The sequence below is a fragment of the Poecilia reticulata genome, chromosome 13 (assembly GCF_904066995.2).
Source record: "Poecilia reticulata chromosome 13, P_reticulata-male-v2, whole genome shotgun sequence".
NCBI lineage: Eukaryota > Metazoa > Chordata > Actinopteri > Cyprinodontiformes > Poeciliidae > Poecilia > Poecilia reticulata.
Genome location: NC_088842.1, coordinates 942,580 through 970,189, shown reverse-complemented (window position 1 = coordinate 970,189; position 27,610 = coordinate 942,580). Strand labels below are relative to the sequence as shown.

General features: G+C 40.3%; 1 protein-coding gene across 3 annotated transcripts in view; it reads right to left on the bottom strand.

Annotated features, from left to right (window-relative positions):
- ubash3bb (ubiquitin associated and SH3 domain containing Bb) overlaps nt 1-27,610 on the bottom strand; it is a 70,029-nt gene that overhangs the window by 10,484 nt on the left and 31,935 nt on the right. The window contains exons 2-13 of one of the 3 annotated variants that reach the window (XM_081614461.1): nt 18,597-18,650; nt 17,485-17,671; nt 17,199-17,397; nt 16,428-16,597; nt 15,286-15,494; nt 12,076-12,223; nt 11,286-11,412; nt 11,096-11,215; nt 10,928-11,020; nt 10,707-10,851; nt 9,478-9,584; nt 9,278-9,387 (exon numbers count right to left, since the gene is read on the bottom strand). In XM_081614461.1, the coding sequence (XP_081470587.1) occupies nt 9,278-9,387; nt 9,478-9,584; nt 10,707-10,851; nt 10,928-11,020; nt 11,096-11,215; nt 11,286-11,412; nt 12,076-12,223; nt 15,286-15,494; nt 16,428-16,597; nt 17,199-17,397; nt 17,485-17,671; nt 18,597-18,650 (1,669 nt within the window). The remainder of the gene's footprint in view (nt 1-9,277; nt 9,388-9,477; nt 9,585-10,706; nt 10,852-10,927; nt 11,021-11,095; nt 11,216-11,285; nt 11,413-12,075; nt 12,224-15,285; nt 15,495-16,427; nt 16,598-17,198; nt 17,398-17,484; nt 17,672-18,596; nt 18,651-27,610) is intronic. The other 2 variants (XM_008425127.3, XM_081614462.1) reach the window with 2 other exon arrangements.

Here is a 27,610-nt window from a genome sequence, read left to right as displayed (position 1 = left end):
GTTGGTGAAAACAAGAGCAGCACCAAAGACACTTCACCATCAGTGATCAAAAGATCATTCAAGGTAGCTTTTAATTAACTTTGAAAGCACACTTCACCTTCAGCCAGCCTACAGTTTTCAACATTGATGTGACTTGCATGACAATTGAGGAGTTTAAGATTCTTGGTCTTACTTTACCTGACAGAGTGGACCCTTTTTATTATGATGATCATTTAAATGCATACTGTATCAATGAGAGGATTTGTTTTATGTTCTTCCAATTAAGGACTTGGTTTATTACAGTCCCTGTGGCAAGCAGTTTTCTGCATGGTCAGCATTGAAGGCCATATTGTCTTTGAGAGGGCCCAGCCAACATTCCAGACAGGACAGTGTTGTCCATCTTCTACCTTCTAACATTTGACGAAGGTGGTGATGTTTTCTCTTTACATAATTAAAAACAGCTTTATTTATATATTGCAACAGCTGTATTCAGAATGCCACACTATTTATATTCTCAGGAGTTTTCCCATTTTGATTTTTTTAGTCGCTTCATTGGGATTAACCAAGAAAGGGGCACAAAAGCCAGTCATGGGAAGATGGTATTGAAAAAGACAGGAAAGACCATTCAAACGAAAAAGTGACTCAATGTTCAGGTTTCCACCCTCATCAAAAACCTCATAGACTTTGAGTGGCATCTCATTCAGGTTAGTTGTTGTCCTTTTCTTTCCTTTGAAATATTTCTGTTTCCATATTATTTAGGATCTAAATTGGATGTCTTTTCTTTTTCCATGTTGGATGGTGCCTTCATCTGCATCTAATAAAGTAAGTGCCACTTGGACTCTTGGAAACCATTAATAGTTCACATTTTAAAACCCTGTTAATACTAGAATTCCACATTATTTCAGCCATGTTGAATTTTAGATTTTGGAAGTCCTTTTTCATTGATTTGCTTAGTGATACCCAAAGTATGGATGTTTCTTTTAAGAACTGTGTTTTTATGTTCATAAGATTGTAGAAATTAATGAGTTAAACCCAGTTTATGTCGCTGTAAACTGAAAGTCTTCGATTTTTATTCCTGTGTTAGTGAAACTATATATTGACTTTGAAGGCCTATTTTTTACCAGTTCTCTGAAGAATGGTTTTGAGTTATTCGTTTTGAATGTTTGAATATACTGGAAATATATGTGGTTTGAGGCATAGTGGTGCCTTTAAATAAAAATTCTGTTCTGACGGTTACTTATCGCATCCTCTTTTGTGTTATGTGACGTTCTGGTTAATGCAGATTATGCATTTTAGAACCGCACCAATTATAGCACTTCCAAGAAGCTTACACTGGGTTAGTTATTAATGTTCTATCGCAAAACTATGACTGTACTTTAAAAAGTAGCATTACAGTTTTCATGGCAGTAGCTTACTCATAAAGTTAATGCAGTAGTAAAACTAAATTCACCGTAAAAATACTGGAACGCCAGTATTTGAAGGTATATTTACTTCTACCACTGTATTTTACGGTGGCCAACAAGTACAAACACCCAGCAAAGACGAGAAAAACACATGCAACAAAAAAGAGATGCCAACAAAAAATGCTGAAAACAGAAGTGATCCAGACCACTAGGGGGAGTCGAACAAAGAACAGCTGTGTCCAAAGTCAGGTTTAGCATCTTTAGGTCCTCGACGACCGGAAGAGAAGCTGTAGCTTTCAGCTAGCTGCTTAGCCTCTACCGTGGCATTATGTTGCTTAGCAACCGTGACAACGTGTATCACACAGCGGCAAAGGAAAAAAACAGGCTCGAAGTATGTTGTTTTTTTTTCTCCTGTTTTCTCTATTACTCTTCACCTTTTGTAATAAAGGCTGTTGCATATTTTAAAAAATCTGTTAGTCTGTTCTAAAATGTTTAAACACGTATAGCACATTTACACAAGGAATGCAAGCAAAGTATCAAATACTCTCCAAATCTCAGGTAAGACAATACAGTTTAATCAAACTATTGTGTTTTTAAGTTTAATCAGTCAAACCGATTTGCTCAGGAATAAATGAAATATTTTAGATTACCGTTCTTTCGAAAGAACAATAAACTACTGGCAGCTATAGACGCCAGTATTTTACCGTTCTTTTAAAAAACGGTAAACTACTGGCAGCTATAGACGCCAGAAGTTTACTGTTCTTTTACAGTATCCATACCGTATTTGCATTGACGGTAATCTGCTGTCAGGATTAATTACTGTACAGCTACTGTGCATTTACAGTAAACTTCTGGCATCTATAGCTGCCAGTATGTAACTGTAAATTTACAAGATTATTTCTTAGAGTGTAGTAATCTAAATGTTCAATGTAAGCTGTTTTTCGTGCCCCTCCACCACCACCCGCCATTCAACACTTGCCAAAGACACACACCCCATCCCCCCCTTTCCACTCTCCTACTCTCATCCTTGGGCTTCAGGTGAAACAACTTTAATTTTAGGTGAGGGTTGATCTCGTTTTAACTTAAGCACTATGTGTTGACAACGTTGAGTTGTCATTCCGTTCTGTACCCAAATTGCACATGATTGCAATTCAACATTGAATTAACATCTTTCGCCAACAAGCCAACAGCAAAGCAGCTGTGTGGTTAGGCCATCCCACTCATGTAAATAGCAGGGGTGGACCGCTCCACTCCTTGTAGTACGTTGTAGATGTTTTTGTGTCAATATATCGCACACAGTCAGTAAGAATGTTTATGAACAAGTAAGAAAATGTACAGAAATGAATCATCACCAACTATCCTTTACAGTGGTTAATTTAAAATGTGGTAACCCCCGCTCACTAATAAAATGCTCTGATGAGGAGGAGAGGAGGGGAAGGAGTGTGGCAAAACAGCATACATTGATTCAACATTGATCAGACATCGGCATTTCATTCATTAGATTTCAACCACAAAACAACACTGATTTAATGACACAGTTTCAACATTGGTTACTTGGCCAGAGCTGGATGGTTGTTTGATGGTTGATCCACCGTCAGTTTTCGACTTCAAACAAAAACCAACCATTCTGATTATAATTCAACATTGATTTACCATTGTGTGCAATCTGGGCAGTTTGTTGCACCCCTCCTCCCTCCCAACCTTCCCCTCTTTACCCCCTCTCATCCCTTCTTCCCTGCTCCCCCTCCTTGAGATCTGGGTCAGAACATTTTATTACTAAGTGGGGGTTAATCATGTTTCAAGTTAAGCACTACATGTTGAGAACATTAGGTTGTGATTCCTTTCTGTACATTTTCTTACTTGTCTGTAAATATTATTACTGACTGTGCATAATGTGTTGACACAAAAACATCTACAAGTCTCTGCTAGGAGTTGTACAGTCCGACTCCCCGATTTTACACTAGTGGTTTGTCCCAACCAAACGGCCACTTTGCTGCTGGCTTGTTTGCAACTGGCTTCTGAATTGAATTCTCCTCTGAGCAGTTTTATGGAAAGTTTTTCAATATTACTTTGATCTTAAATGTGTTTATTGAAAAGTAAGGGCACTGTTTTGTGCCTATAGTAATCTTGGTTATTTTGGGCTAAACCAGATATTTTTAATAATTCTTCTTCTCTTCTATTATGGCGGATTGCAAGCAACTTTAAGATGCATACCACCACCTACTGTACACGAGTGTGTAGCAACATTTCTTTACATCTATTAAATTCTGTTTTCCTTAATCTATAAATATCCATTATGTTTCCTTCATTTCCTAATATTCCTTTAAGACTCCATTCTTGACCTGTCCTTCCAACCATTCTTTTCAAATTCTCCCTTTCAGATTCATATGTTCTACAGTTCATTAATACATGTTCTACATTTTCTTTCTCACTACATCCTTCACATTTATCATTACTTTTCTTCCCTATTAAATATAAGGTGTCATTTAAATAGGTGTGGCCTACTCTTAATCTGGTCATAACTATTTCTTCCCTTCTGTTTCTCTCATTAATATTTCTAATTAATACTGACTTTTGCACTTTATATCATCTTCTCCCTTTTTTATCTTCATTCCACCTTTTTTGCCATTTTTCTATTTCTTTATTTTTAATAAATGATTTCCCTTCCCCTTTCCCAAAAGGAATTATAATTGTTATTGTCATTTCTAATGCCCTTTTTGCTAATTTATCTGCTTTTCCATTTCCTTTAACCCCTTCATGAGCTGGTACCCAGCAGAACCAAACATCAATGCCACCTCTATGTAGTCTAAATAAACTATGCAGAGTTTCTAATACTAAATCTTTCCTATTATTTCCTTCTCCCTGAATGCTTTCTAATACTGCTTTAGAATCTGTACATATCACCACCCTGTCTGGTCGAACCTCCTCTACCCACTGCAAGCTTAATATAACTGCCATCATTTCTGCTGTGAAAACAAATAGGTGATCTGATAGTCTTTTGGAGATGTGGATTTCAAACTCTGGCATATTTATTCCTATTCCCACACATTCTTTGAGATTTTTAGAACCATCTGAATAAATTTTGAGGTAATTATAATATGATTTTCTTAAATATACATCAGTCTTTACCCCTATTTCATTTAAATTCCAGTTGTTTTTCATTTTAATAAGTCTCATGTCAACATTAACCTCAGGAAATAGCCATGGAGGAATAACACTAGTCGGATTAATCTAAGCTATTTTCTTATCCTCTAATCCATACATTTTGGTCAATTTACTTATCATCCATCCAAATCCATTACTCTGGAACTTTGCATATTCCCAACAGTTTTGTATTATAGTTGATGTTACATTCTCTTCTTCATTACTTTAAATTTTTATCCAATATACTAAAGCAAATTTTATTCTTCTCATTTCCAGCAGAGTCTCTCCAGTTTCTATTAAAAGAGCATTAATAGGTGTCGTTTTCACCACTCCTGTACATATATGTAAAGCCCTACTCTGTAGTCTATCTATCTTTTGTAGTGTTGTTTTAGCTGCTGCTCCATATGTAAAACTGCCATAATCAATTATTGATTTCATAAGAGCCCTATATATGTTTAATAATGACTCTCTATCTGCACCCCAGTTATTTCCAGCCACAGCCTTTAGTGAATTTATAACTTTCTTACATTTAGTTTCCAAGTTATCTATGTGTTTTCCATGTATAAGAACTATCCTAGATATTTAAATTCTTTAACCCTTTCCAAAGGCTGTCCGTATAATGTTATTGTTCCTGTATCGATATTTCTTTTATTTGTAACAACCATAAAACAAGACTTGCTTGCTGATAATTTAAAATCCCATTCATACGACCATTTTTCCACTTTATTAATTGCCTTCTTCATTTTTCGTACTACATGTTTTACTTTCTTTCCCCTCATCCATATGGCCCCATCATCTGCATACAATGCAGAGTTAATACATTTATCAGTATCAGAAAAAATGTCATTGATCATTATATTAAATAATATTGGACTAATTGCACTACCTTGAGGTATCCCATTCTCCACATTAAACTCTTTTGAATAATCATTCCCAATCTTAACTCTTATTTTTCTATCCAGCAAAAAATTTGCTATCCAATTATACATCTTTCCACTAATTCCCATCTGATTGACATTTTTAATAATTGAGGTCATGTCTCCTTTTGTATTTTCATCCTGCCCACCACTCCAGGCCTAAGTATGAAATCCTGCGAGATTTGGTGAGATTTGAGTTTTTAAAATAGGGCGGGGCCTGTTGTTTGGTCTAAGAGAGCATGTGGTGGACAAGGAAGTGTAAGGCTGGCTGCTCCAGGTAGGCTTTAAATTGTTGTGATAGTAATCACTTGTTTTTCATTTTTTATTATGATGTGCTTAGATGTGTCTCTGTTCCAGAACAACTGAGTTATATATTTGCATGACCGTCTGCAGTCATCAAGAAGTGCAGAAGGTTGTTAATCATCCAGATTAAATCCAGGTGAGGCAGAAAGAAACACTTAAAACATGTTCGGCAGGTGAAACACTGAACTAAACCTGCTAACTGATTCAGTCTGTTGTTTCTTGGATTGGTAACTGGTTAAACTGAACTGGTCTATTGTTACTGGTGTGGGATCTTTATCAGCACATGGACATTTTGTAATGAATTTAATAAACTTATTTGGAAATATTTGTAGTTGATGGAAGATTAAACCAGCTATTTGATGGAAGTTTATTCTGTATAAATTATAATTTTTCCAACTACAGTATAAATCACCTTTTGCTCTAAACCCTGATCCTCCCTGAGTTTTATCTTTAGGTTTTCTGATAAGCAGCCTTTATTTTAAATATTGATTCCCTGTCAAGAAGTGGCTTCATTACGCGGCAGAACAAGAGGAAGACATCGCAATTAAAGTGATACCAACCAGAGTCAAACTGGGGTTACTGCAACTTGTACCGTTTTCCTGGTTCATACAGTACAAAGCTTAACCTCATGGACTCTGTTCTTCTGTGGACAACAGACTGTTATTCTGACAGTCAAAAAGGAGTCAAATATGTTTAAAGATCTGCCCCTCTTTTCTTGAATAAAATAATAAAAAAAACCCTATTAAACCCATGTTGTCATTTTTAACCTATCATCTGCCAATAAAATAGCGTTTAACACCAGTGAAGAAACTTTTAGACCTATCAGACCTAAAAATTTTCATAAATCCTTAGCTTTCATTTAATATAAAATCAACCCAAATCTGCATGTCGATCCACATTCAGATGAAGGTTGAATCAACATTGATATGTCAGTTATGGTTGAAACCCTAAAGTTGATTCAATATACATGTCCATCTCAAAAAATTAGCATATTGTGATAAAGTTCATTATTTTCCATAATGTAATGATAAAAATTAAACTGTCATATATTTTAGATTCATTGCACACCAACTGAAATATTTCAGGTCTTTAATTGTTTTAATACTGATGATTTTTGCATACAGCTCATGAAAACCCAAAATCCCTGTCTCAAAAAATGAGCATATCATGAAAAAGTTCTCTGAACGAGCCATTAACCTCATCATCTGAATCAACAAAGTAACTCTAAACACCTGCAAAAGATTCATGAGGCTTTTAAAAACTCCCAGCCTGGTTCATTACTCAAAACCGCCATCATGGGTCAGACTGCTGACCTGACTGCTGTCCAGAAGGCCATCATTGACTCCCTAAAGCAAGAGGATAAGACACAGACATTTCTGAACGAACAGGCTGTTCCCAGAGTGCTGTATCAAGGTACCTCTGTGCGAAGGAAAAAGTGTGTCAGAAAACGCTGCACAACGAGAAGAGGTGACCGGACCCTGAGGAAGATGGTGGAGAAGGTCCGATTCCAGACCTTGGGGGACCTGAGGAAGCTGTGGACTGAGTCTGGAGTAGAAACATCCAGAGCCACCGTGCACAGGCGTGTGCAGGAAATGGGCTACAGGTGCTGTATTCCCCAGGTCAAAGGTCAAGCCACTGTTGAACCAGAAACAGCAGCAGAAGCGTCTGACCTAGGCTACAGAGAAGCAGCACTGGACTGTTGCTCAGTGATCCAAAGTACTTTTTTCGGATGAAAGCAAATTTTGCATGTCATTCAGAAATCAAGGTGCCAGAGTCTGGAGGAAGACTGGGGAGAAGGAAATGCCAGAAGGCCAGAAGTCCAGTGTCAAGTACCCACAGTCAGTGATGGTCTGGGGAGCTGCTGGTGTTGGTCCACTGGGTTTTATCAAGGGCAGGTCAATGCAGCAGCTATCAGGAGGTTTTGGAGCACCTCATGCTTCCATCTGCTGAAAAGCTTTATGGAGATGAAGATTTCATTTTTCAGCACGACCTGGAACCTGCTCAGTGCCAAAACCTGGTAAACTGGTATTACTGACCATGGTATTACTGAGCTCAACTGACCTGCCAACTCTCCTGACCTGAACCCCATAGAGAATCTGTGGGATATTGTGAAGAGAAAGTTGAGAGACCAAGACCCAAAACTCTGGATGAGCTTAAAGGCCATCGAAGCATCCTGGGCTCCATGACACCTCAGCAGAGCCACAGGCTGATGGCCTCCATGCTGCATTGAAGGCTGCAGAAGGATTTCTGACCAAGTATTGAATGCATAACTGAACATAATTATTTGAAGGTTGACTTTTTTGGTATTAAAACACATTTCTTTTATTGGTTGGATGAAATATGCTAATATTTTGAGACAGGGATTTTGGGTTTTCATGAGCTGTTTGCCAAAATCATCAGTATTAAAACAATAAAAGACCTGAAATATTTCAGTTGGTGTGCAATGAATCTAAAATATATGACAGTTTAATTTTTATCATTACAATATGGAAAATAATTAACTTTATCACGATATACTAATTTTTTTTAGAAGGACCTGTACAAGTCACCGACCACTTTCAGCATTGATTCAATGTTTCAATCACTCTGCTATCTGGGAACACAGCACATCCAGGTTTCTAGCGTTATTTCCACCACAGCTTTTATAACTCCAACTAAGCAGAGACGCACAGATCAGATTGTGGCCAACTTCAGGTTCCCCTACATCTCTATTTGTCTTTGAAAACTTTCTTATATGAAAATATAGGAACAATATTTAAAATATTTCTCCCAGCATGCCAGCAGGTCACTATCTATATTAGGATATGAGGCGTTGGCTGTGAACCAGGATTTCATCATTTTAAAACAAACAAAATGATTATGGAGTTAAAATGATCCATCTCTGTGTATTCTGTAGAAAAAGTAGATCCTAAGATTTCTAACATTTCTAAATTATCACGATTTTAGTTGGTAAAAATTAAAATCAGATGTTTTTGCCAACTTCATTTTGTTGAATATCTGACATGCCAAATATAAGATCTTCAATATATTCTGAATATATTATGGGAATATATATTGAATATATCAGATATTCAACATCAGAATATATTAAATTTTATCTGGTAATATATTCAACATCAGATTGAATATATTACCAGATAAGCTTTTCTGTCACAATCCCCTCTTTTGATAAGAAAATATATATTTTTATATTAATGCCATCACATTTTCAGGGAAAAACTGTTTAGGTAAAAAAACAGCATGGCTGCTGGTTAACTAGAAGTTTGACTCATTTCTCCTCTGTGTGGTGATATAGGCTTGATCTATCTTCCATCTATTTAAGTTATTTTAACTTATATTTTATAATGATTGAAAAAAGATTACATTTGTTTAAAAAAAAGATGTATAATTTAAGAATTTAATGGATTTCACTTTTGTCTCGCATCTTCTTCCCTTTGAAAAGCACTGTATCATCACACACAGCTGTCCAGAGGAGCTGAGCAGAGGAGGAAAGTGTGCTGTGGAAGCCAAAACGGCGTGGAGCAGACGGACCTTTCGTACGACTTGGATGAAGTCCTTGGCATTCTGGGGGCTGCGGCCCTGCAGCTGCCGTGTGCAGGCCTCCAGGGAAGACGCGTGGGCTACGATCAACACGTTGTTTCCTACGCAGAGCGGAAACCCAAACACGATGCGTCAGCACAGCACCGACATATGAGCACCAACAACGACGACAGCGGAGGAGCTTGGGCTACCTGTGTTTTTGCAGTCTGACAGGATGTCTTTGGTGACTTGGTAGCTGCGACTCATGTAGTTCTCGTAAGACTCAGACACAGTCAGCTTGTTGGCCGGGATCAGAGGCCTGTGCAGAGACAGGCAGAATGACATCAGGCAACTTTCAGGAGAGACAAGATCGACCCAACGGACATTTTGTGTCTGCTTCGACAACCAACAATTTATGGCGACTTTCTTAATGTTCCTCTTCATCTGCTGTGAGAAAACAATGGAGGGTTTCAGCTCCAGTAAACAACAGGCAGCAGGGGGTTTGTTTGAACTGGTGTGTGTTACAAGAGTCAGCTGGTGCAAATGGGAATCAGAACCAGAACAAACAGAGTGGAACACAAAGCTTTAAAATAACTAAATTAAATCAGATAATTGAGCAGCAATATTTACATAGTTCACAGAAATACCACAAAAAAAAGCTTCCCAAAAGAGTCCCCACCAAAAAACAGAACAAAATGAAACAATTTTGCCAAAGTTTTCATACATGGGAACAAAATGGTGTGCTTAGCAGAAATAAATTGGAGTGTGTGTGTTTAAAATGAAATGAGGGTTTGAGCTGGTCGAGGGGAACTAGCCATTTCTACCCCTAGTGCTCGACTGGCATGTTTGTTTTGTTGTGTTTACCCATAATGCCCTGAACTGTAGTCCACTTTCTGCTTCTGGAGACGTTTCCGGTCTGCTTGGAGTTCACATATAAACTGAACATTAAAACCAGAGTTCACTTCAACAGAACCAATACCTAGGTTTGTAGGTGGACCAAAGTTCAGTCTTTTGTTCTGCTTCAGAGTTTGATTCCACACTCACACTTTCCCAACCCCCCCCCCCCCCAAAAAAAAAAAAAAAAAAAATCTACTAGAGTTCGATTACAGCCGACTAAACAGGGATGGGGTTAGCTAGATTCTGTAGAGCACAAACCGACTTCTAAAGTCTGCTACAAAACCTCTAATGTTGGACCAGGAGTCTGAGTCGAGTCTGAAATCCTATTTTTGAAAAGCAACATCGACTTGATTGGAGCCTCCGCCTCATCACCGTGTCTCTGTGGCAGACCAAGACTGCAACCGTCTGTCTATTCACCTCCAGGAAACTTGAACTCCTCCGTTTGGAACGGATGGCTCCAAACGGTTCCATCGATTGGAACCATCTGTTTCCATCCAAACAGTTAAATGCGAAGTGTTGTCATGGAAACAGACATCTCCCTTACCTGTAAGCTGTGTCTACACTGAAGTTGGCAGCAGCCAGATCAGTGGGGGGGATCCACGCTGGCATGGAGTTCCCTGACACCCACTTTGTCCACTCGAAGAGACCCGGCTCCACCCGCACCTTCAGCTTCCCGTCCTGCTGCAGGCCTGCTCACACAAACACCCGGCGGTCAGGGAGAACATGAGGGCTGTCAGAACAGACACCCAAACAGAACCGGCTCACCTTTCAAGATGTTCTGTGCAGTCTGAACACATCGCAGTGACGGAGAGCAGTACACAAAGTCTATCATTGTGTTGCTCTCCAACAAGGCCTCACCTGGGAAGGCAGCACACTGTTACCATGGATATGTTTAAAAAAGCCACATTGCTGACCTCTCTTTCACTGACGTACCCACTAATCGAGCCTGAGTGGACCCAAACACAGTGATGGGGGCGTCCATGTCGTAGTCTCTCTGTCCTCCCCACAGAGGCAGGCTGGGAGGCATGTTGAGGTTGGAGCGTACGTATCTACCTGCAGAGCGACATGCATTTAGGCTTCACCTCTGGTGTAAAGTCAGACCTGGCAGAGTTCAAAGTTTCACCTTTGCTGTCCGAGCAGAGAGTGAGCCAGTGTTTCCCAAACACCACGTCCATCCTCTCACCATGCCGGCACACGAACACCGTCCGTTTGGGCTGCCGAGTGTGGCTGCCACTGAACCGCAGGACCTGCTGTGGTGAAACAGGCCCAGAAATGATGGAGTAAGGTAGAGGCACAGTAGCAGAAACGCTTTGAACTGGGGGTTATACAAAACACACTGCCTGGTCAAAAAACAGACGTCACAAACTGGATTTCACTGCACAAGCAGGTTCCAATCGGATGGAACCGTTTGGAGCCATCCGTTCCAAACGGAGGAGTTAAAGTTGAATTACTGCTGGGTGGTTTTCTTTCAACCCAACGAGAAGCTTCTCATTTCATGAACCACAGAAAGACACTAAAGCTTTCCAAGTATTTTTGTTCTCATTTCTACCATAGTTTGGTCTTATGGTAGTCCACTAACAATAAGACCAAACTATCTTTTCATGAAGATATAGAAGTTTGTTTTGAGTCGTCCGTCCATTTTCTTTACACCCTTGTCCCTCAGTGGGGTCAGGAGGGTTGCTAGTGCCTATCTCCAGCTAACGTTCCGTGCGAGAGGTGGGGTCACCCTGGACAGGTCGCCAGTCTGTTGTTTTGAGTCAATAATTCCTAAATATTGGTAAAAAAAAAAAACAAGACTAGTTCCAATGGGAGATTATTTCACTTATGAGAAAACTACCTTGTTATAAGTGAAGTAATCTCTCTGTGGGACTAGTAGCTTTCATCAATATTAAAGACAGCATCACAGCCACCACTACCTGCATAGGGTGGCAGATCACACTGAGAGCAGGCGTGTCTCCAGGACTGGTGCTGTCGGGACGTCGGCCGTCCAGCAGGCTGTCAAACATTCCTTTCTCTTTACCAGCTTTGTCACCTGGTCCACAGCTGAAGAAGGAATGGGAGCTGGGAAGAGAAGGAAGACGGACAGCTGACTGATGCCTGCTGAGAAATCATCCATCCATCCATCCATTTTCTTGACACCCTTGTCCCTCAGTGGGGTCGGGAGGGTTGCTGGTGCCTCTCCAGCTAATGTTACGGGCGAGAGGCGGGGTCACCCTGGACAGGTCGCCAGTCTGTCGCAGGGCAACAGAGACACACAGGACAAACAACCATACACACACACACACACTCACACCTAGGGACAATTTGGAGAGGCCAATTAACCTGACAGTCATGTTTTTGGACTGTGGGAGGAAACCAGAGTACCTGGAGAAAACCCACCATGCACAGGGAGAACATGGAGAATCCATGCAGAAAGACCAGGGCCGGGAATCGAACCCAGAACCTTCTTGCTGCAAGGCAACAGCTCTACCAACTGTGCCACTGTGCAGCCCGTTGAGAAAATCAGCGGGCTGAGAATCAGCTGAGAAAATCAGTTGCATGATTTCTGAACTGAAAACCCCCAGGAGGGATTGACAAATAACAGTGGTGACTGTCCTGGCCATACTCATAAATGCATATTTTATAAGATTATATATAATTTGTACTTTGTTCCTCTGCTCTGACAATATATTACAATTCCGCACCTAGAATTTTGATCCAAATGTCCAAAATGTAATATGGAGCTACATATGATTATGAGATTATCTTCTAAATAACTCAAAAAATATTTGATAGTTTTCCAATGCATAATATATTCTACTTTATCAAAAGCCACATAAAGCCACAAAACAAGTTCTGACCAAATCTGACCTGTCCACCAGGTCACAACTGCACGTGCAGTCAACAATAACCACCTGCTGTTGCCAACTTAGCAGTTTTGTTCCTAAAACTTGGCAGTTTCAGGAACAAAATGGATATGTTTCAAAAAGCCACGTTGCTGTCCACTCTTTCACTGATGTACCCACTAATCGGACCTGAGTGGCCCGATTAGCCTGCAGACGATGTGCCAGGGTCTGCAGGCACATCCAGAAAAAAAAGTCAGTGTCGGCCAAAATCAGAATCAGCAGGTCAGGTAAGATCAGTATTCAGCCTGAAGACAGCAAGCAGTGCGGCCCTCGTTTTTGATGTGATGGAGAATCTGAACACAAAACTAACTAAAAATGTTCATTCTACAACTCAGAATCAAAACCTCTACATCTGGGAGGCAGGCATCGGGCCGAGTCAGGATCCTGAAGTTTTGTCCAGTTGCAGTCAGGCCCTGAGTTGCTGCTGTGCACAGGCAATTAAAATTCAATTCAATTCAAAATTCAAAAATACTTTATTGATCCCAAAGGGAAATTAAATGTTGTTGTAACTAGAGATGTGCCGATCAGGTTTTTTCCTACCGATGCCGATCACCGATACCGATCACATAATTATTATTATTTATTTATTTTTATCATAAACACTGCCAGTTACATTATGTGGAAAAAGGAACCATGAATTCACCTTAATTTAAACAAAAACTTGTTTTTATTAACTTTTTCCAAGAAGAAAACTAAACAAAACGGGCATTGTGCAAATTGTACTGTTATCAGTAATACTATCTTTAACAGACTGATAACATATGAAGGCTCTGAAGAGGCTAAATAATGCAAAGAGCCAAAATAAAACCTCTCAACATTGCCAAAAAATTCAAGTATAAAACTTAACATTCAAAGGCAAATACAGGATCCATTACAATAAACAATCCTGAGTTACTGAATGAAAACTTCCTGATAGCATGGCGGCTAGCTCATTACTGCTAGTTCTGATTGGCTGTTTCTGACTGAGCGGAGTAAATATGCAGAACAGGGAGGAGATCGATTATTTTTTAGAGATTATCTGTCTCATGTTAGGACAGCGAAAGTTTTAATATGTACGTAAAATGTATTTTTTTAGGTTAGATGCTGCAGCTTTAAGCAGAGGTTCGGTGTGAGAGTCACTACCAGGTGGAGCAGAAGCGGCGCTCCGTCTGTCAAATATTACTACCTGTAGCGTAGCAGCGGTTCAACAGCGAGAGCAGAACCAGCGTCTTACATCGCAGCTCCAAGACTTAAATAATTTTGCGGGTTATTTGTTTGGCTTTCTGACCGTCATGCTAATCCTGGTGAGTGTTTGTAGCTGTGCGCTGCTTTACCTGCTATCTGATCCTCCATATGTCTTTTTTACTGCAGTGAGCCTCGATGTAGCCAAACTCCGTCAAGTATGTCATTGTTTTTATGTTCTATTAGCTTCGTTGTGTTGATGCATTTTGACTTGCTTCAATTTTCCGCCGCAACACGCAAACTTCCCCATTCACTCAGTGCGTTATAGTTCCACATGGCTTAGGATTTGTTGCTGCGTGTTTGCGCAATGTGAAGGAAAGAGGAGACCAGCTGCACAGACAGGCTGAGAAATGAGATGCAGGTGATCGGCATCGGCAACGAGAGCCAATGATTGGCGATCATGCACTTTTTCACGGAAATCGGCCCGATTATGATCGGTGACCGATCGATCGGCACACCTCTAGTTGTAACTCATTAATTTAGATCAGGGGTATCCAAAGTGGGTCCCTGAGGGACGGCATCCTGCATGTTTTAGTTCTCTCCCTGGTTTTACACACCTGGATCAAATGATGGCTCATTAGAGGCCTAACAGGAACATAGACTTGCTGAGGAGGTTGTTACAACCACTAGGGAGAGAACTAAAACATGCAGGATGCCGTCCCTCAGGGACCCACTTTGGATACCCCTGATTTAGATTCTTCAAAGAGTTACTGAAAACTGTGATGACTGTTGTCAGGAAAGACCTTCTCCAGCAGTCTGTACTGCTTTGAATCTGAAGAATTGAAATTTAATTTCAATTCTACTCCTAAATTCAAACTGAATCAGCTGGCTTACAAGGCGCAGTGTGGACTTTGTTACTTTGGATTTTTCAGGGAAACAAAATTGGTATCGGCCATCAAGTTTTTTTTAAATTGGGTAATCAGTGCTCCTGCAAAGAACTGCAGCCGGTGTTCCCTCATGCTTTTTTGTCTGTCTGACTGGTTTATGTCCTCCTGGTCAGCAGGAGACGCTCCTCACCCGTGAAACACCCAGGTGTCAGACTCGTCGGCCAGGCTCACGTAGTTCTCCGGCAGAAGTCCAGACAGGCCGGTGGCCAGTGAGGTTCCGTGGACCCAGCCCTCGCTGGTGCTGGTCTGGTCCATGGAAGACGTGAAGATAAAATCCCCAGGAACCAGCTCCAGTTCGTCATCGTTCTGGGGCATGTAGGGGTACATGACCCTCAGCGTCTGCAGGCACATCCAGAGGCGTGACGGTTACAAAACTAAGACTGTGAGGTGATCAAGGTTTGAACATTATGTGTGACATGGAATTAGGGTTGGGCAATATATCGATTTGAAGATTTAGTTTATGGAAATGTGGATTTGTTTTCCGCCAATGAACTCCTTTAGTTTTCATAGTTCAGAGCGATGTCTGCACACCCGAGGCCTTCCATCCTGTTTTCAGCTTCTATTTATTTGGTCTTTGAATTAAAGTCAAAGACCAACTAATGCAGCAGAAGATTAGGGCCAGGCTAAGATTGTTTTATTTTTAATTAGGAGAATAAAGTCACAGTATTACAAGAAAACTGGTACGCACCAATAAAGTTGAAAAAATACATGAATAAAGTTTTATTGTGACCAGAATAAAGTCCAAATATTAAGAGAATAAAGTAGTAATTTTATGAGAAATCCAACATAAAAATAACAAAAATAAAATACTTTGGTATACATTTTAGAGATAATACTTAGTGGAAATACTTCATTGTTTAAAACTTCAGCATAAAATTATTTCCTGTAGCAGGACTTTGAAACAAATGTCCAGAACTGAGCTGCTCCTGTCAGATCCTGATCTTTTTTTCTCATTACAACTTTTTTTCAATTTTCAGACATTTTTCTTCTGGTAAAATTGCATCTTTATTCTGTTCATTAAGACTATATCTTCATAATTAAACAAAAATGCTCTAAGAGTGGCCCTGATACAACTCCCAGAAGGGATGAATGAAATAACAGACATTATTGAAAATATTTTTTGTCATTTTTAAAAAAACATAAGCTGAGAAGAAAACAATTAATTCAAAGAAGAATTTGGTTTAAAAAAATCTTAGATTTTATCTGTAAGCCTATCGCCTAGTCCTACATGGGAAGCATGGTTTGTTTTTGTTTTTTCGGAGTATGAGCTACCTCATGGTTAGCAAAACGAATGTCCCGGGAGAACAGAACAGCCAGCCAATCACAGCCCAGCTTCACCTCGATGCCCTTGGCCAGCTTCTCCAGTGAGGAGAGGTGATCACTGGGGAAGTTGTAGGCCAGCGTCAGGTGGAGCTGCTTCTTGTGAGGTTCCACTTTGACCTCTGGAGGAGACAGGGGATTGGTGGTCATTCTGCTGTGTACTGTCAGCCTCTGGTCCAGACAAATCCCAGCATACATAACAAATTATCTACCATCAAACCGTGTGTTTGCCACCAGGGGCATCAATAGGTTTTGAGGACAAGGGGGCTCGGCCCCCAGGAGACGAGGAGGGAAAGTATGACGTTTCTCAAGCAGAAACAGAAGTCGTACCCATATTTTACCCAGATATCCCAGACTATTGTGATATGAAGTAAAGGGTAACTGACAGCTAAAAATTATACTTTATGTGATTTAAAAAAAAAATCATTCTCAGCATTGCATTGAATTTGTACAAAAACAAAACACAAAAACAAAAAAACATACTAACAAAACACCACCAAATTGTTAGCATTCATTGCTAGTGGTGAATTGGCTGCAGCTGAGCAGAGAAGAAAGGGGAGGGTCTGAGCAGTGTGTACACAAGAATGACTGGCAGCGGTAAGCCCCACCTCCTGGCTCTGACTGGTTGTTTCTGCAGTTGAGAATATTTTATTGGGGATGTCATCCCCCCTAAAACAGGCTAGTGACACCACTGTGCCCCACAATCCCTCTGGAGAACCCTACCTGTCTTCCTGACGGCCTCTGTGGCGAAGTCGGCTGCGAACTGTCTGAGGACGTCGGCCACCTGCTCCTCCACAAACAGCCCGATGAAGTTGGACGACGTGTAGAGCTCCAGAGGCAGCGGGCGGGGGAAGCGGCCCCTCCACTGCTGCACGGTGGTCTGCAGGGCCTCACACAGGGCTTCCACTTTGGGGTCGACACACTGGGAGGAAGAGAGGAGTCAGAAGGCTGGTCCTGTGGTGGGACGGACTCAACGCGGCTGAGACGGGGTCCTTTAGTTTCAGCTCACCATGAAGAACTGACAGAGAGTGATGTGTGGGAAAATATTGTGGGCCTTGTTTTTGCCGCAGGTGACCCGGCTCTGCTGCCAGAAGTGTGAGAGCTGGTTCTGGAGCGGCCCGCTGGGTCGCAGGTAGAGAACGAACTCCCTGGGCAGCGGGTCGTCCAGGAACGGGTCGTCCACGTGGGAGAACAGCCTGGTGGGAACAGATTTCTGCTCTAATGTATGTGATTAACTAGTGCATGAATGTGAAAAAATGGAATATGATATGTAGTTGTCAACAGTTTTTTCCTAACAAAGATATGATGAGATTATAATAAACATTACTGCCTTACAGAATTCTTCAGTTTTAACAGCACAGTTTGAGAAATCATCTGTGACACATCACTTTTTAGGCAAAACCTGCCTGACAACAGTTCGCTGAGTATTGCTGAGTTTCATCATGTCAACATCAAGAGAAACTGAAGCTGAATTGTATCAAATCAGAAATGGGTTACAAAGCCCTGTAAACCCCCCTCCCCCCCCCAGGAACAAGTCTTTTTGAGCCTCCAGCAGGTTTTGTTTGAGCACCATCCAGCCCCGCACATCCTCCCAGTCTCCCCATTCATTCTAAAGAAAAGCATCTCCACAGCATTATGCTGCCAAGTCTATGTTTCACTGTGGGGGAATGTTGGGTCTCATCCGACCAGAGCGTCTTCATCCACATATTTTCTACTTTCACTCTTCTGTAAGCCTGATATGTTTTGTTGACATCATAAAGTTAAAATCACAACTGACAGTCATTTATTCAGCATCTTTTCTCTCATAAATAATTCACCTGTAGAACTAATGCAGCTTTGTAGATTAGCTTGTCATTAATAACTGAGAGATGTATTTTTCCCTCTCAGGTCATTCAGTCTAAGTTGATGGTAAATGTTGGAATGTATTGATATCTTAAATTTTTTATTTCAACATTCATTATTGAAATATCCAGATGTAATACAGCACAAAACAACACCAGAGGGCGCCACAACACACAGCTTTCTCACACCTTGACTTGTGATGAGTATGTGTTTTGTGCTGTGTGCATATTTAGTGGTTTAGTTAAGGATGGATAAATGTAAACACGTGTTTAAACTCACCAGTCACATGCTGCCTGTACACTCCGACCTCCAGTTGACACCAGAGACTTCAGGCTGGAAGGGAACACAGCAGAGATCAGGATAAACAGCGTGACCACGACAGGTTTCAGAGGCAGGCGCTGGGGAAGCCGAGAGGGAGATCAGCTGCGAAACGTCTCAGTGTTGCTGAGCTTCTGAGGAGCTTCTGGGAACAGATGGAGAATTAAAAAGAGAAGTGTCGAGGACTGGCGTCGGGGAGAAAAGTGTGACCTTGGAAACAGATCCAAGAAAGAGAAACAAGCTGGGGAGGGTTCAAAGCAGTTCACTGAGCGGGATGCTGTGGGAGTTGGGTACAAATGGCATGAGGGGAAAAAGGCAGGTTGGTGAATTATTCAGTCTTTCCTTCGTGCCTGGTTGAGGTGAAGCAAACGGAAATTCAGCTAATGTTTGACTATTCAACAATGTCTGCTGTAACGCCTCGTTTCAAACATCTGCATTCACATTTTAAGCTCATTTCGGAACCACAACTTTCAGTTTCTTGGGATTGTGTGTGGTGCCCAGGGGTCTGCTGCCGCCTTCACAGCCCAAAGAGACGTTTTTACTCATTAGTCCAGCTGAACAATACGGATTTATTGGTGCCGATTTCCTTAATATTGGAAGATCAGTGATTGGCAGATTCTTACATGTGAAGCCAATCTTATCCACCAATCTGATCTTCCTCAGCAAAGGTCTAAAAATCAACCACTGTCCTCTTATGATCTCCTGTGAGAAGAGTTTGACGGACAGACTGGCCCACCAGCTCATGTCTGCACATGACTGTCAACAGTAGCTGGTAGCAGTAACCTCACTCAGCCAACTCAGCAGCTTTCTTGCTATATTTAGTGACATTTGATACAAAAATTGTTAATATCAAAATTGGAATTGGAAGGTCAGGTTTTTTAAAGATAGGTAATCAGTGGTTGGCCAGAAAACTGCAATAGATGCAGCCTAATACATATTTACATATTTACCATTATTTCTCCTGTCTGTTCCAATATGATTAAATTCACTCGGTTTACTGTCTGAAGATGCTTGTTTTAAAACTGGTTTATTTTTAAGGACTGTATTTAATCTCCCCCAGAAAACATCACTGTTAACCCTGCTGTTGCTGGCTATGTGTTTTATTGTTACTATATTACTAATGTAATCTAGCTCTAATATATCAAATGGGTGAAAGTTGAAAGCTATTTCAGGTATTCATAATTTTAGATCACATGTAAGATCAAAGCTGAAATTCTAGTTTGTTGTAGTAATACTAAATTTGACTAAATCTTAAATTCTTCTCAAGCATTAACACTAGGTTGTTTTAAAGTATATGTATCAAGCCTACCCTGCTAATAATAAAGAATAAAACTCAGAAGCTTGTGTTAGCTAGTCCATTTACTGTCATCATCACACATGCTAACTTTAGAAGATTCCTTTCAGTTTGTTTCTAAATATTTTTCCCAATTAGATATGGAAAATAATACTAAAATCCAAATCTGTCTTCTTCTCACGGTAAAACTTTGATGTTTTCCTCGTCTTGAAGCAAGAAACGCAGCTGACTGACAGGGAGCAGCAGCAGGGGAAGGACAGAGCTGCTCTACGGTTTGTTATGCCTGAGAAAACCTCCCACTGTCTCCGTCAGACTGTTGAGCACAGTAAACGTTAAGAATAGCGCAATGGACACTTCTAGTGGTTTTAAAGTCATTTCTGCTCCCGTTGTGCTTGATTTAAATGCGATGACCGCTGCAGTGGTTAACCCAGCTCTGACACTGCTGACTCCACACTGTTACTGAACGTGTTTTATTTTATTCCTTATTGATGTGAACACAAAAACGCACATTTAGGCTCAACATCGCTCCACGGCTGCACCTAACATATATTTCAGTAATCAATTATTCTGTCGCTTATTCAGACAATCAATTAATTGTATAAAAAAATTCCACATTCTACTGATTTTTCCTTTAACTACTTAAGCCTTTTTTTTTTTTTTTTACGATTTTAAAAATGCATAAAAACCTCCATCTTGGTAGGCAAGCATAAAGATGCACTGTGGATATTCTCTTGATCAATGTGCAAGAGAAAGATTTATCAACAAAATCGCTGCTGTCAGGATCGACCCGCATGACACAGAGGATGTGGCTTGTTTATTGTTGTCATAGCAACTAAACTGCCACCATCATGACAATTGGTTACAGACACCTACCAAGATGGCTGTCAGCTGCATAGTTCCCAGAAGTGTGACTTCACATAAGAACTATGTATTAATAACTGGACAGCAAAAGGTTCTTTATAGATTTTCTTTTTACAGAATCTAAACCAGGTGAAACTAAAACTTCCACGCGAGTTGGTTGGGGTACAACACACAAAAAATACTTTTTGTCTGTAAGGGCCATTTTTAAGCCTGTATATGCTTAAGTTGACAGTTACTCAATGACCAAATTGTTCACAATTATTTCAATAATCGATTCATCACGATTGATCTGAATAATTGTGTCAGCCCTACTTCCTATGCATTAGCATGTCATACAAACATTTGCATGAGGTCCACTGAGTCAGTGGTTTCATCAGTTTTCCTTCCAATCAGTGATACATCTCTGAATGTCTTTGATTTAATTTCCAGCTAAACCTGCCCACATTAAGATAAAACTATTAAGAAAGGAGATCACTGTTTCCACTGCCCCCTGTGTGTTCTGAAAGGCCGGCACGCATCGCTGAGTAAGAGAGCGTTTATGTCACGGGAGGAATTGAGAAAGCCAGAGTGTGGGCAGAAGAATCTGGATCACGAGTCAGAGGAAGTGTCGGTTCCTCGCAAGACCCTGAGAGTAGCAGAGGGCGAGGCGAGGCGAGGCGCCGACTGATAGGAAGGATGAACAAACACAAAGAACATGCTCAGTTTCTGCTGTCTGTGTCACTATTTCATGTTTCACGTCCCGCCCCTCCCCCACCGCCGTGGAACTGGTGATGCATCACCAGACGTAGAAAACAGGCGTGAATGAAGTGGAGCTGACTGAGGAGTGGTTTACTCATCCGCCTCAGGTCTGGCTGATGAGGATGAGGAGGAGCAGCAGAACTGATTCATCAAGCTGAGCTGGGGGGACGAGGCCGACATGGCGGGGTGGCGTCGACCTCAGGGGGGCAGCGGCGCAGGGAGCGGAGGTGTGTGCTGCTGATCAATGGCGCCGCTGGTTAAAGGTTTTCTTGCTTCACGTCTTTGAGAATAGATGGAAACATTCTTTGACGAAAACCCAAAGACTGTTAAACTCCTTTGGACTTCACACATTTAATTAGTGACTTCTTGAAAGTATATAAAAAAAATAAATAAATAATAATAATTGTTTGTCAGCTGTTATAAAAATACAAGTTTCAAAATCAGACCTTCAGTAAGCAGCAGCAGCAGCAGCAGCAGCAGATTTACACCTCGCTACCTGTCACCTGAGTCAATAAAGACATAATATTTGACCAAAGGTTCTGAAATAGAACTGAAAAGCAGAAGTGGATCCAGTGACGCGCTGGTCATTTAGTCAGACAACGGCTGAGGCCCACAGATTCTCACTTCTTCAAGAGAATTGGATGTAACATGTTTTTATGTGCATCATGACGTAAAGTTAAGTTACGCACACCGCACTATGCAGAAGAATACTAGTTGGATATAAATATAGATTTAGATGCTCTATGTTGTAAAAGCACTTTGAACTGCCTTGTTGGTGAAATGTGCTATACAAATGAACTTGACAAATTGAAACTTGATTGATAGATAATGTTCCAAATTTAACATGCATTTATGAGGATACAGAATATGTGGAAACTTTACAGGTCCTTTTCACTCACAGCTACGAGCATTTCTCTTCTTTTAAACGGGCTGCAGGGTCATGCTAACCACTGCCCTGCATCAGCTCTTCCTTTAACTATTTACTCTGCTAAACATTCACAGAACAACTTACTCAAATTTTAATTCAGTTTATTTATATAGCACCAGTTCACAAGATGTTCATCAGTGAATAAAGGCACTTTGCAAATAAATAAATAAAATTTAAGGTCTGTTTTAAATGGTGGTTTGGGTTGTTTTTTTCTAAATGTGGGGTTCTGTTGAGATATTATGAGTGGTTAATATATTACTTGTGGTCAATTACTTTTTGACAAAAACATGCAGGGCTAAAAACACTGAGATATGACATGTTCATTTCAAAACTCTGTTAGTAGTTCATCCAAAAAACACAAACTCTCTTTTAGTGAATATTAGGTAGGTCTGTCACGATAACAAATGTTTCTGTTATCACAATAATTATTGCGTTAAATGATAATACTGTTATTCTGATACCATATTCAAGTAATATATTGATTGTGGTACAATAATGCAAGTCTGCCCAATAAACTTTCATTTTGTGAAGAACACTCAACGCTGGAGCTGGAAGATATTTTAAACCTCCAACATGAAACACAAGAACCAAAAACTATAAATAAAACCGAAATAAAAACTACTTACAGGAAAAACTATAAATAAAATGGATTATGAAGTTTGGAAGTTTTTGAACTAATTTTATTTTGTCATATGATTAATTGATTATTGCGACAGGCTTAATATTAGCCTGTTATCTCCTGTATGGAACAGTTCTTATATGGAACATGTATTGCATTTCACAAATTTTAAGATTTTTATTTGTAAAAAGTTTGGGAAACAATGCATCCTTTTCCTTCCATTTTACAATTCTTTACTACTTTGTGTTGGACTATATCACAGAAATCTGTTATATCTTTTATGTCCTGTGTCAACCATAAAACATAACGATCAGTTATGAAATGAAGAGAATTGTCAACTCAAATCATTTACATGTGTACCACAACGGTCTGGAACATTCAGTGACATTTAAAGGTTAGAGCAGTCAGGTGACTCAGTTCAGCTCGTTTGATCAATCACACAAGTTAATTAAAAAACAACTTTTTCTACAGGATGGTGTGCTGTGGTGGTGCAGGGGTTAAAGCACAACCCACATATGGAGGCCTTAGTCCTCGACGTGGCCGTCGCAGGTTCAATTCCAGCCTGGTGACCTTTGCCGCATGTCTTCCCCTTTCCTCATTACCCACTTCCTGTCTATTCACTATCAAGTAAAGGCCACTAGAACAATAAGACCTTAAAAAAGTATTTTTCTACATGATGATGAGGCGGAGATTAAAAAAACGCAAAAAGATCTCTGTATGAACAAATGAAAAAAACAAACAGTAATAATCACTGTAGGTAAACAAAACCATAAGGAGACAAGATGTCCTGTGAAAACCCCCTCCCACCTGCAGGTCAAACACATTCTGCTGAAGTTTCCTCATACTTGTTATACATTTTCCGTGATACTGCCGACTGTGACCCTAAGCCTCAAAGTGCTTCTTGAAATACACAAATACTTTGATGCAAGAAAACCTGAAAAAATTCACCACATTTATTTCTGGAAGGGGCGTACTGTATTTGTGTTTCCAGGAAAAGAAAATGTGTACAACCGTCCAGTGAATTATAAACGCTCCTTTGCGTGAGACTGGCCTCAGGTTCAAATGTGTCGGGAACATGTAAATAAGTCCAGGTCTTCTGCGCAGTGCGTGGATGAGTCAGAGCGCAATGAGGGGAGATGGAGAGCGGAAAACATTTCGTTGTACATCAGGACGGCGGCTATATGGATAAAGTCTGGCAGCTGTAGGAGCGACTTGAGTCGCATGAAAACAGGACATTCTGTGGACAAATCATCCAGAAAGTAAACGCTGCATGAAACCTGAACGTCTTTCATAGAATAGCTTTTTATCTAATAGAGTTACATCTATTTATCAGTAAACCAGTAAAAATATTAGACCTATATATGGGCTGAGCATGGATATCCAAAAAGAGGCACTGTCAGGATGTCTGCTGCGTTTGTGTGATGCAGGACGCCTGTTACACACGTCTCTTTAATCCAGGGGTTCCCAAACTGTGGGGTGCATTGCAGGGGGGGGGCGCGGGAAGCCGTCAGGATGAAAAAAAAAAAAACATGAACGCTGTATGCGCTGGGTTTTTACCTTAGAATGGCCAACTCTCTGTTATTCCTCTGTCAATTTGATACAGTAGGGGCTTCTGCACTTCCCATATCTGTGTCCTCCGTCATTTAAAAATGTTTAATCCGTTGTTAACATGTGGTAACCTGTTTTACGGAGCCGCCTTTGAACGCAACATGAGCGCTACGACGCTCGCTCTGGGTTTCCACCTGTGCAGCAGTGAAGGAGACCTGCTGCTGGCAGAGCTACGCAGGTGTGTTAGAATCATGGCAGCAAACCAGCAAAGCGCAAAGAACTTTTCACAGTTTTTCCCCCAAACTAACAGACTAAGTTGAGTAAAGCTGCTGGATGCAGGTAAAGTTAACTAAAAGATGACTAGCTAATATCAACACAGCACCTTAAGCTCAACAAGTAGCCTGTAGGCTACCGATGTTGTCTATGTCCAGCTACGTACATTCATTTTGCCCCCAAAAAACAAACACCCCCCCCCCCCAACTCACACACATCGTTCAACCAGGCAGCTGTTTGACCCCAGGAGAAAGAGTCTGGGAACCACTGCTTTAATCCCTTATCTGACTTTTCTCTGAAATATAACAGGTTTTTCAAAAGCAGAGATTTAGTCACTTATGTTGTAATAGATTACAATGTTAAAGCATTAAGTTTCGCATGCTAAGAGAAAACAACATTTAAATTAGTCTTTGTCCAAAACATTTTAGTCTGGATTTTAAACTTTCTTTTTCTATTCTTACAGCAGTGGACAGACCTGTGTTGAAATTAGTGCTGGATGGTATGACAAAAAATGTTAACATATTTTTATTTGAAAAATTTTGGGGATTTCACTGTTTATTTATTATTTTATTTTATTCAATGACTGGGCATTACATGATGCTTGTAGTTTATTTTACTGCCAGGAGTACAAGGCTTTGAATGAAGGCTGTAATCAAAGCATCACAAATGACTCAAGAGTCAGTATGAAATTGAAAGAAAGAGTTGCAGGATGTGAGCTATTTTTATTGTGCAAAGTGCAACACATTAAAAATAGATATAGAAATAAACAGAGATACAGAATTTTACACTTCTTCCCTTTCAAAACAGTATTTTCAGATGGTTCTATAAACACAAGAAATGAAGCTAAAATACTTGAGTAGTGGGTGACGGCATCTGGCTCCGTTTCCAGGTTACTTCAGTGTCATGTTGGGTTAGCAGTTTGGCTCAAGCATTTTCACACTAATATGATGTAAAGCACTTAGTGTTCTGAACCCGACAGACGGATGGAGGAAAGCTCCTGTAGCAGGGCCAGCACCACCAGACATGAGGCTTAGCTACGCTTGCTTGTTAAAAAGACAGACAAAAAAGGAGGAAAAGAAAATCTTGAAATAGAAAACAAAAACAGGAAAAGAAGAAACAGGGAAAAAGAAAGAAAAACTCAATTAGATCCTCCACCCAGGAATTTATGAGAAATTTAAAAAAGCTCAGTAAACTTTTGACATCCACACCTGTGAACTATTAAAGAAACAGTCACCATAAAATGGTAAAGGCACTGAAGATGTATATAAAAAATATATACCTACAATTATATATTTTCACCATATTGTCCATTTCTACTAAAACAAATGTTCAAATATATATAGCAGTCATAAGAAGATGCAACACAGGGATGCATGAAAATGCCTTTAACGATAGATCCAGTCTGATAAGAGTCTCATTACTAAATCATGAGGTCGGCCAAAGCTTTGAGCTCAATACGAACATGAACTAGTTCATGCTGGTGTTGCCAGGTTACCTCAGCCAAGGGGTGAACATCTGATACAAGTGAGCTGAACTCAGGACTAGTTCAAGACTTAAGGAACAGGTCACTAGCGGCATGTCCTCCGGCTCATTGGGGTTGAGGAGATTCTTGGATCGAGCCAGCTTCGGCGCATTCCACAAATATTTAATCCATTTGAGGTCGGTGGAAGTTTGGAGGCTGAGTCTATGCCTGGCTGTGTGTGTGTGTGTGTGTGTGTGTGGAGGTTAGTGGGTATAGTAGACAGAGACACAGTGTGATTCATGCCAGAGTAGTATGCAGCGTTTCACAGCAGAAGACTGAAATGAGATGATGACAGATTTTCCCTTCAGCTGTCCGTGTTTCTCCTACATCGACCGTTATCACAGTGTAAACCATGAACTCATTCAAAGTGCACTATGACTACTTCAGGGTTTTAAAGTCAAAGTCAATGGAGTACCGTTCAAAAGATAGCCTTTTTTTTTTTTTTACTAATTGTAGTTCAGCACAAGAAAAATGTTCATCAACATGAACCCAAATACGCCTGTGAGTGTAAACATGCCAAACCAATAGGGGGCAGTATTGTAGCACAACGCTTCAAAACAACCACAAATTAAACATGGTGCCAGGAGGTTCATTTGTGTGGACAGATATATAGGTTGAACTACTTTTAAATACCGTATTATAATATAAAGTTATCGAAATCGTGTCAAAGCAAGTATGTGTGGGGCCCTAAATCTGCATTTCCCATGCGCTCACACAAACACCAACGTGGAATTTTCTCAAATCCCCACTTTGGTCTGAGTTTTTAAAAGTAATCATTTATATTAAACTGCGTTTGGTGTGGTTGAAAGACCAAAAACATAAAAATGTATTTTCAGATATCTGACAACGTGCGGACTAGACCTAAAAAGATCAGAAATAGATTCCTCTGACTAAACAATGATTGAATGCAAAAAATGCAATGATCATGTTTTGTGTAGCCAATAGACCTATTATGACTTATTTAAGGAAACATAATAGCTCACCTATAAAGGTGGTGTGCTTTCTTTATACCAGGACTTTCCTCAGTTTCAGAGAGATACAAAAGAATGAGAGTTGCATGAAGTGTATATTTTCTGAGGCAACATCCACTTCCCTTTTCTCGAGCTGCTTGACAGGGTTTCCACAGCTGTGGTTTGCAGTTTCACAAGGCGAGCCCTGAGATGAGTCACGCATGTCAATTATGGGTTTAGTG